General features: G+C 44.3%; 1 protein-coding gene across 2 annotated transcripts; it reads right to left on the reverse strand.

Moving 5' to 3' along the window:
- Positions 1-940: 940 nt before the first annotated feature.
- On the reverse strand, positions 941-9,729 carry LOC123079521 (beta-glucosidase 5-like). 2 transcript variants are annotated; one of them, XM_044502296.1, is made up of 13 exons: positions 9,092-9,729; positions 8,788-8,851; positions 8,401-8,459; positions 8,246-8,321; positions 8,076-8,147; positions 7,838-7,925; positions 7,453-7,711; positions 6,948-7,063; positions 6,645-6,859; positions 4,012-4,040; positions 3,700-3,802; positions 3,527-3,614; positions 941-1,364 (listed from the first exon to the last, which is right to left on the reverse strand). In XM_044502296.1, exons 1-13 carry the CDS (start codon positions 9,221-9,223, stop codon positions 1,136-1,138), a joined length of 1,530 nt encoding a protein of 509 aa, XP_044358231.1. In that variant the 5' UTR covers positions 9,224-9,729; the 3' UTR covers positions 941-1,135. The 2 variants fall into 2 exon arrangements, with proteins under 2 accessions (XP_044358231.1, XP_044358230.1); XM_044502295.1 differs by having other exon boundaries at positions 6,645-6,868; positions 9,092-9,367.
- Positions 9,730-10,361: the final 632 nt, after the last annotated feature.

A 10,361-nucleotide genomic window follows, 5' to 3' on the forward strand; every position in this document is an offset into this window, starting at 1 on the left:
CGCAAGGGGCTTGCATCCGCGACGCTTCTGACATCCTGGATGATTTGGAAACACCGAAACGACTGCATCTTCGACCGCGAGCAACCGTCCGATCACGCCTTAGTGAGTAGGATCAAGGCCAAAGCCATGCTCTGGGCCACTGCTGGCGCTGCTGGCCTTAGAGTCGTGCTGCCCACCTCATGGGATGTGCACTAGCATCTAATTTCTGTCTGAAACCGCCTCCTAGAAGGATTGTAATTACAAACTCTCTCTTTTCAATGGAATGAAATGCATGGGTCCCCTGCGTTTTCTTGAAAAAGTATGAGTAGCTGTCACAGATTAAGAAAAGACAGAGGCAGCTGATTTTTTGTCCGATGAAGAGTGAATTTTATTGACTCAAAATGACCCATCAAGTGGATATAAACATAATGAGCACACATCCAGCATCTCCATGGTTAGGATGCATACAACCAACAAGTTAGGGCTAGAAGGCTCCATAGTCAGGATGCATACAACCAACAAGTTAGGGCTAGAAGGTCGGGGTTGGGCGGGAAGGCGTGCGGTGCGTCCCTATGTTTACTGAGAACAGGCCACCATAGAACAAATTTGGGCTAATGGAGTAGAATGTTACAGAGAAAATCTAGATTTGGAGAACTAAATTTTTGGGGATCTGATAGCTAGTGCTTAATCCCTTTAACCAACAAAACTTCCTTCATAGTGCGTAGCTTTTGGCGATCTGCTATAGAGATGCTCAGCAGTATGTGATGGCTGAATGTGCATCCTCCCCTGGTTCCTCCACAGGACCAACGGGCCACCACTCAAACCACTGCTCTGAACGATGCGCATCCATGAACTCCATTCCGGCGACTGACAAAAACCAAGCCACGCGTTTCTTCACATCTAATCTTTGCACGGACCCTCTGATAGCCACATAGCGTTCATCTTCTGACTCTGCTTCTGCAACTCGATGGTTGTCTGAAAGCTATGTGACAATATCCATGCAGGCGTAACCTTGATGTTTTCTTTTTATCTGAACTCATGGTTTTTTGTAACAAGGGTCGATGTAATGTAGCAGCAAAGAAATGCATCACGTACATTTCGAGCGTTTCGTTTCTTCAACTTGCTCTGAAAAGTGATGGCTTTCTAAAGAAAATGATTACGAAGATACAGTAGTGGTTACACGAGCATTGGTTTCTAGTAATGCAGTGGTTCGGTTGTGCTTGAGGAAGCCGGAGTACCAGCGAGCCGAGAGCCTGGCCTGCCGCGGCCGGCTTCCGTCGGCGAAGTCGACGCGGTACAGCCCGTACCTCGACTGGTACCCGGACAGGAGCTCGAACACGTCCATGAACGCCCACACTAAGTAGCCTCTCACGTTCGCCCCGTTCCTGCACCACAAACAGAGGGCATCACGCTAGTGGCGGAGGTTCAAAGAAAAAGTTGGGAGGGCCAGGCTACAGAAGAGCACAAATTTTTTAGGCATTAATCACTACCTAACGCTTAATATTTGTTTGTTAAGTGAATTTGAGTGTATGAAGTTCATTGAAACAAGGTTGCTTCTATTTAACACTGTAGAAACATTGACCAGGCCACCTCCCCCTCTCTCGCGACCGCGTCGCCCCCCCCCCCCCCCCCCCCCGCGGGCGGCCGGCCGCGCACCTTCCTCTCCCGCCTCCAGCCCCCTCTCCCCTTCCTCCCCGCCGCCGTTGCTGGCGCCCGCGGCCGGCCTGGCCCTGGGGTCGCTGGCGGCGGCGGCCCTCTTGCCCTTCCCCTCCCGGTGGCTCCGGCGCGGGGCAGAGTTGCACCGAGGGGTGCTCCTAGGCGGCGGCGGGGTTCCCTGTCACAGAGCGGGCAGGCAGCTGGGCGGCGGCGCCGTCGTTGGCAGCGGGGTGGCGCTGTGGCTCGTCCTGGCGGCGGCGCTCGGCCCAGATCTAGGCCCTATGGGGCCCATTTGGGCCTGGGCGGGCCGGCGGCGAGGCTGGTTGGCGACGTGATTCCCGGGATGCAGGGGAGCGGCGTCGCGCGACGGGGGCTGGCGGCACCGACGCCAGCTTGCTGCAGCACGGCCGGCGGGGCTTAGCGGGCCCGTTTCGGGCCTGGCCGGGCCAGGGGTGGCCTGGTATGCCCCGCTGCCGTGTCCGGCCGGTTACCGCGACAGTGCCGGAGGCACGGCTTCTCGCACGACGGCGGTGGAGGTGGTTCCCTTCCGCTCGGCCTTGGTTCTGCTGCTCTCGTCGCGTGGCGCTTCTCTCCGGTCTTCTCGACCTCGTGGTGGTGCTCGTAGTGAGACGGCGCGGACGGTGGCGCAACCGCGGTGGCGCATTGGGTGGTTGTTTGGATGGTTGGCTCCGGATGGACGGTGGTGTTTGGTGAGCGGGAGAAATCCTTGCCGGTTCGTCCGGTGCCGATGCGGTGACACCGGCGGGTGCCACCATTCCTTCTTGAAGGGCGTTGGTGGTAGCCATCCCCTACTTTCCTCCGCATACCGGGAGAAACCCTAGGACTTGTCCGGGCAACAGCGTCGTCGGTGTCGCATACCTTCTTGGAGGTGCTGCTTGGTATGCGGCACTTGGAGCCTCGGGCTGTGGTGTGGTGTTTCTGGAGGGCGCAGCGGTGGTGGGCCTTCCGCGCTTTGTCGAGCTGCCGTTGTTGGCATTATGTTTCTTTTTTTTTTGTCTTTGGGCTTGTTGTGCTAGCGTCGAGTTGTGTACTATGTTGGTTGGTTGCTTTGGAATACAAAGCGGGGAGAAACCCTTTTTGATAAACAAGGTTGCTTAACGTGGTACACAATGAGTATCTTACCGGTAACTGTTCGGTAAAAATTCAATGAAAATAAAAGGACCGAGTAGTGACTAAAATGTTAAGCAACAGAGCTTGGCATATTGTATTTCAAGCTTTTTAAATGTAAATGGATAGGTAGTTTAGCTACCCCGATGATATGATGAACAACCTGGGAATTATAGGTCGGGTTATATAAGTGGCGGGCATAAGCTTCTTGAACAAAGCAAATTCCCTTGTACTAGTCTGCAAGCTAGGAGAAATATTCACCATTGAGCTCACACATGCAAATTTTAAAAATATTTCTACTTGAGGGATTTATTTTTCTATCTTTTCTCTGAGTATTTAATACGGAGGGCCGGGAGGCCGGAGCCTGGAGGGAAAGGAGGATGGCGCCCCAACGAGGTCACAAGGAGGGCCGGGGAGGGCGGCGCCGTGGCGGTGCAGCGTAGGCGGAGGCGTGCGAAAAGTCTTACGTGTTGCGTGCGTTTAGCAGCAAGGAGCGAGGAAGCTGTGCGATCTGCGCATCGTTACTGTGCAACGCATGCGCGTCGTTGCTGTGTGGCGGCTGCTGCTCCTGCTGTGTACGTTCGAGTGAGTTTGGAGGTTTTGATCAATCATCAGGCTTGGTCTCCTGTATGTAGTTGACTGGCCGACTGGACTAAATAGGTAGGAAGAAGTATAGCATAGGTATAAAAATCACAGAAACCTGGGCATGCTGAAAGTACGGGTATATATAGTACTATGTTTGATCTGATCTCAACGCACGCACCTTATCGCGTTCAGTGTGCTTTCCATGTAGCTGCTCAGGTAACTGACCCTTTCGGTGTCATCCAGACCGTCATCGGCAGATCCCATGCCTGAAACAAACCACATGACAACATGAGTAACATGCTCCTTCAATTTGTTCGTCAAACAGATCCCATGGCTGGGAAATTTGCTTGCCGTTCTCTTGGACATAGACGGGAAGGTTCCCGTAGGTTTCTTTCAGGTATTCCAGCTGAAGCTGCAACCCTTTGGGATCACTTGAGACATTTGCTGGGGCGCCCTGCACTTCAATAAATATCATCTTTGACAGTTACTGTCAAGCTTTTGACATCAGTTTTTAAGTGGGTGTTGCTTTTCTAGTCTCTTGAGGAATTTCAGAAAATATAACCAAAGAAATGGATGTACACTGAATGGCCAAAATAACTGCATTTTTAGCTACAAATTGACAACTTCTTTGCGAAACACATTGATGACATAATATGTTTGTACCTGACCAGCTGGTGGACCTGTCCTAGAACCTGCATCATACAAAGGGATCACTAGTTAGAACGGTACAAACTCCTCTGTTAAGTATAGTAGACACTAATTAAACGTGTTTTCGAGGGATGACTTGAGACTGCACTCAGAAAAATGCTCAATTTTGTGACTGGTGAATCTGGAAGGGTGCTTGCCAGCTTGTCTTCACAGCAGCTTGGCTAGCCTTGCATATTAAGAACTAGCGGTGTGTCCCGCTCGAGTTGTGTAGTTTTAATGATTTTTATTGTTAATTGTTGTTCTACATGGAGTCGCCAACATGGGAGTACTACTTATGCAAACATAATAGGATTTTTCTCAAAATCTCCCATTAAGTGTAATAGATGTTGTTGGTAAAAATCTTTGTGTGACCATTCAAGACCGAGGTATCGAGGTCCACAGCTCTCATTCAAACCAATAAACTTTTGAACTAATCTCACCCCTTCAATTTATCTTTGTCGATATTTGTCTATTTTCCAACCAATAGCTTTCTGAGAGTATTTTCTACAAAAATAAGATCCGTACAGACTTTATGATTTCTACCTCCACCCGCCTTGACACTGGAGGTGTATACTGCAGTTATATTTTATGATTTACAGTTTGATGACTATGTGCATCACTTGACGCAGAGGAAGGTAATTCTTCTTTTCGAAAAAAAAGATGCATGCATACGTCTTCTCATTGTTTTTCTCAAATTTTCTATTGCACTTCTTCATGCAAGGCTACCTAATTATTGATATTTGTTGCTAAAAACTGTTCACTCACATAGCTTATTTTGTCTAATTACACTGCATTGACATGTATTTTTTATGTGGCACGTTCTTGTCAGCAACCGCGTCAGATTCAACTTAATCGTTCTTATGCCCCAGGACTCCATTCTTCAGTAGGTGTTTTGTGCGTGGGCGCATGTGTTTGTGCGTATATATTGCACTTGGTATTTCTAAAAATAATATTCTGATATCTTATGTGTTATCTGTGAAAATAAATTACCAAATTTGTTTTAATTTGTATTCCACATTTATCTAAGCGAGCATTTTTTTGGAAGGGTATGTGAACATTTTTTTGCAGGCAAGGGTTTGTGAACATAGCCATATTGGCCGTCTGCATTTGTATATCTATGTGCTCAAAGATATTATTAGGTAAATGTTTCATACATCTCCTCGTGCATGTACATTCTAATTGTAAGGTACGGTGGTTTGGATCCCGGACTCCACGCAAACTGGAACTTTCACCATAAAAAAGTCATATATTTAAACTTATTGAATTTATGAAAAAGTATCCAACATATAAATCTAGGTTTGTTCTACATGCCTAAAAAATCATCAATAAATATGTTGAGTTGTGCGCTACACTAATAACAATATGTGAGTATACAATAGCAAATAGTCATATTCATCGTACATCCATATATTAGTATTTTTGGCATAGTGTGAATCTTTTTGAATGCATAGTGAACTTCTACTTGTAATCATGAAATAAAATTCGATTTTGAAATTTAAAATGTATTTTTAAAAATTGAAAGAACAGACACCAAGGAGAGATAGTTGAGTTCATTTTGTAATTTTCATATATGCTCAAGGCTATAGTTGTGCCCTTGTCGGGCACAATCGTTATGATCCGTGTGCTGATACAATGGTTGCATATTTACATGAGAGCAATATATAGTCACAAATTGAAAAAAGTAGTTTTTTTGTTACGGTGAGCATAGTCTGATTGTCTTGCATGCGCCGTACATACTTAAAGTACTAACCTCATATAAATCATCCTCTCGCTCCGATTCAGCTTTTTTTTGACGAATCTCGCTCCGATTCAGTTTACTGGTACGGACTCTGTTAAGTTGTACGTGTTTTTTTTCCTTTCAGTTCTTTTGTTTTCCGCGGAGTAATAAAAGTAACTGAGTTCGAATCGGTTTGCGACTAGGAAGGCCCGTGTGAGTAGGACTCTTCCTACCTGTGACCCATCTCTTTTTTTTGGACAATGTGACCCATCTCTCTTAATTTGTTTTTTTCTTCAATTATCTCTCTTAATTTGTTGTGCAAAAGTGAGACAACCTTTTTTTTGTTCCGCTTTATAATCTTCACTGTTAAGAGAACCTACCCTTTAATGACAGATCTTGGCCGAATCTTCACCGTTGAGACATCTTGGCTCTTCAATGACAGATCTTGGCTGTTTGTTTTCTATCAAACGCGAGATAGCCTTTCTTTTGTTCCGTTTTAGAATCTTCACCGTTAAGAAAACCAACCCTTGAATGACAGATCTTGGCCGAATCTCCACTATTAAGACATCTTGACTTTTCAATGACAGATCTTGGCCGTTCATTTTCTATCGTTTTAATAATATAATAGATAGATAACACACCCCACTTTTTTGGGGTAATCAGGACTCAGGAATCCCCTTGTTTGCTTGTGTGACCACTGACAGAAAAATGAATATCAAGCCTACTGTTGCACACAATTTCTAGTGCAACTACATAATTAACCGTTAGATGAAGAATGAATATCCTAGAAAGGGACTCCAAAAAACCAATCTAATTGAACATCCAAATAGAGTACACAACTATGAGCAGTTAAGCAACAAGCCTAGTATCATTATCCAAAAAACATACTTACCCCTTGTACTAACTGAAATGTCTGCGAAGTAGTCTCGAACGCCTGTTTTGAAAGGGCGACCATTCACATAGAGAGAGTAGTAATGATTTATTCCAATAAAATCTAAAGAACCCTTGATAAGTTCAGACTGAACTTCCGTGAAGGGTGGAAGGCGAGAGCCGACATTCTTCTTCATCACTTGTGGGTAGTCCCCAAACACCAATGGATCTAGTATCCTGGCAGTACTGCACTTAAGATCTCAACAATGCACGTATCATGCAGGTTAAACACTCCCAATAACAAAACGGAGGTACAGTATCATACCAGCCGAAGTAGAAATCTTTACATCTCCGAGTTGCATCTAAATCCACAGTGGAATTTGTCCATGGATAACTCCAGAAAGAGTAAATACTTATGCCAATAACTCCTTTTTGCATGGCCTATGTCCAAAAAGGTTCCTTAGTTATTTATGAGCCTATACCTCAGAAAGATTTGCACCGTGACAGGGAAATAACAAAAAAGTAATAGTACCTTTTTATAGAAAACGAAGAATAAGAGTCTATGTACATGATGTCCCTGTTTTAAAGGGAACTGGGCCCAGGAACCTAAATAAAATAAATCGACTACTTCCCTAGGAAAATACGATCCTCAGTGTGTAGCCAATGTTGAAACATGTATTAATAAAAAGTTGAATTAGGATGCGGTTAATGTGTAATGACTGAAAATGGTGCCTCTACCCTTGAGAAAAGTTAAAAAGTTTGGAATATCACAGTTCATGAAGACCTAAACATCACCAAAACTATTCCATGTACAAAAATCATCCACTCACTTGATATTTTCTTCTGTACAGACTGACCACCGATGCATGCGCCATAAGGGTATTATGAGCTGCTATGTATGGCTCCACACTAGAGTCCCCGGCGGTGCACTTTGTTGCTCCAAACGGATCCGAGCAACGGGCAGGAGGGAATATAGCAATATCATAAGAGGCCACTATACCAATGTTTGGCTGATTCACCGTCGTCCAAGTTGCAACCCTATCTCCAAACTCCCTGAAGCAAACATCTGCATATGCTGTGAAATCTTCGCTGCATTTTTCAGATTTGAAAAGATGGATATGGCAAAAAGAGTATGTTGTAAGTACGCTGATGACATATAAAATCGCCACTGCAGTAGAATTATCTATGTGGTGGTGAAAGCATATATACACTCACATAATTCTGGGGCTTAACCATCCACCATACTCATCTTCCAGAATCCGAGGGAGATCTAGATGGTGAAGTGTGATATGGACCTGAATTCCTGGGATAAATACCACAGAGACAAGAGGGTTCAAACTTTTATTTTGTATTCATTTCTTGAGGAGGAACATCGATTATATGAAGTATGATCCTGACAATTGATTGCAGTTAAATATCTTTAAATGCTCAAAGATCTAATAAAAATACTTACCATGATTCACTAGCTCATGAATGAGGTTATTGTAGTACTCTAGCCCTTTGGGATTGACAGCTCCACGTCCATCTACAAACCCAAAAATTCCGGAATCAATGAGGCAATTTAGAAAAGACACGCTCACTTGGAAAATTAATTTTTGATGAAGGTTATGAGAATTTATGTACTCGGAATGAGTCTTGACCAGGAGATGGAGAACCTATAAGCCTCTAGGCCTGTCTCAGACATGAGGTTCACATCCTCCTACAAAATCAGATAAGCCAAATTTCTTTTGGAACCATCAAAGCAGAGAAATGCTCAATATTTCGCAGGGGCTATTTACCATGTATTTGTGGTACCCATCTGCAGTAACATCTCCCGTGCTTTTGTCAGGTATTTTTCCTGCAAGATAAAAAAATCTAGCTGTCAAAATTGACCTAACTGCGATTGGTCAAGTTGTGGGTCTTGGCTATTGGATTGCCAATAATTTATTCTAAATTTAGTTATGCTTCAGCAACATAAATGATGTGTAAATTGTTCTATCAAGAGGGAACTGATCTCAGATACCCACTCAACGCATTAGGGAAGCTGATCACAAATTGTTGATGGTGCTATTTCTTAGCAATGCAAAATATCCACGATCATATGCGCCCATGCTAAAACAAGCTACTGTCAGGCATTGCGCCACTGAAAAAACAGAGACAGATTTCAGAAGCATTTAACAACCCACCTGCGTGAGTGAAAGTGTCCCAACTGCTCGGGCTCCTGCCATCCTCAGCAACAGCACCCTCATACTGCACGCAAAAGAAACATCAAAACTGATTAAATTGACGACGGCACCCGATGGACTAGATACTACTCCCTTCGTTCCTAAATATTTGTCTTCTTAGAGATTTCAAATGGACTATCACATACGGATGTATACAGACATATTTTAGAGCGTAGATTCACTCATTTTGCTCCGTATGTAGTCACTTGCTGAAATCTCTAGAAAACCAAATATCTAGGAACGGAGGGAGTAGTAGATTACTTACTTGATATGCCGAGGTTCCGGCTCCAAAGACGAACTCCTGTGGAAAATCACTTCTTGTGAAGCCAAGAGCTGCCCCAGTTGCATCATGAACCCAGAGGGACAACAAGAGGTAGAAGAAGGCCGTAGCACCCATCTATGCTTGTGCCTTTCTTTGCATACTCGACTAGCTCCCTTCGGAGGAGATTTATATATATTAGATAGAGAATTAATCTCAACAGCAACCTCGTGGAAATCAATCTGAATGCACGTGCCTGCACGCTTCAATGCACATTGCCTTTCCTTTTCCAATAACGACACCTGGGGCTTTCTTGATACTGTGCTGCATTCATTCAGTTGCCGCTCTAAGGTGGTGGTGTGTTCAACCGCCCCTTCAGCACCCCACGAGCCCCATCGGCAAATTGATGGAAAAGACATGCTCACTTGGAAAATCAATTCCCTGCAAATAACGAACAGGAGGGATGGTGAGCGTCAGCATCTGCTACTCTTATCCAGGTTAAGTGGAAGACGAACGGCATCCATAGTGGCTTCAGCTAGATAGAAATCCGGTTTTGCTAACAGTTAGGTGCCTGAAAAAAACTTTTGTTCCAGTCGAATCTTTTTTCTAAAGGCAGCAGCAGCCGGCTCGGTTTTGTTGCAGTCGTTCTTTCTTTCTTTCCCTGGAACAACCCGCTTACAGAGGCTGGCTTACTACTTACTACTGGATGGCTGCAGCAGGCCACAGTCCACATACAAAGGCTTGGTCTGATCAATTAATTACTCCCTCCATTCTAAAATAATTGAAGTCATTGTATATTAGATGGGCAGATTGATTATTGGGTTTGACCTGTTAAGAAACTAGTTTAGATTTTTCTTACATACCTTTATCGGTCATGAAAAAACATTGCAGAAAAAACATTGCATGATTTGGTTGTATCTTCATACCCACGTACGCTAATGAAGTACTCCCTCCGTTCCTAAATATTTGTCTTTCTAAACATTTCAAATGACTATCACGTACGGATGTATGTAGACATATTTTAGAGTGTAGATTCACTCATTTTGCTCCGTATGTAGTCACTTGTTGAAATGTCTAGAAAGACAAATATTTAGGAACGGAGGGAGTACTCGGTTACATGCATACCTCGGTTGGAAAGAAGGGTACCCACGTACATTGATTACCTAAGAAATTATTGCCTGAAGGTTCTGGTATGGAAAGTGTATTAATGGGTTAATCAATTTGCATTGATTTGGAAAGGATAATTGATAAAATTATTTAATGGGCATCCTAACGG

This window comes from Triticum aestivum, chromosome 3D (assembly GCF_018294505.1).
Source record: "Triticum aestivum cultivar Chinese Spring chromosome 3D, IWGSC CS RefSeq v2.1, whole genome shotgun sequence".
NCBI classification, from domain to species: domain Eukaryota; kingdom Viridiplantae; phylum Streptophyta; class Magnoliopsida; order Poales; family Poaceae; genus Triticum; species Triticum aestivum.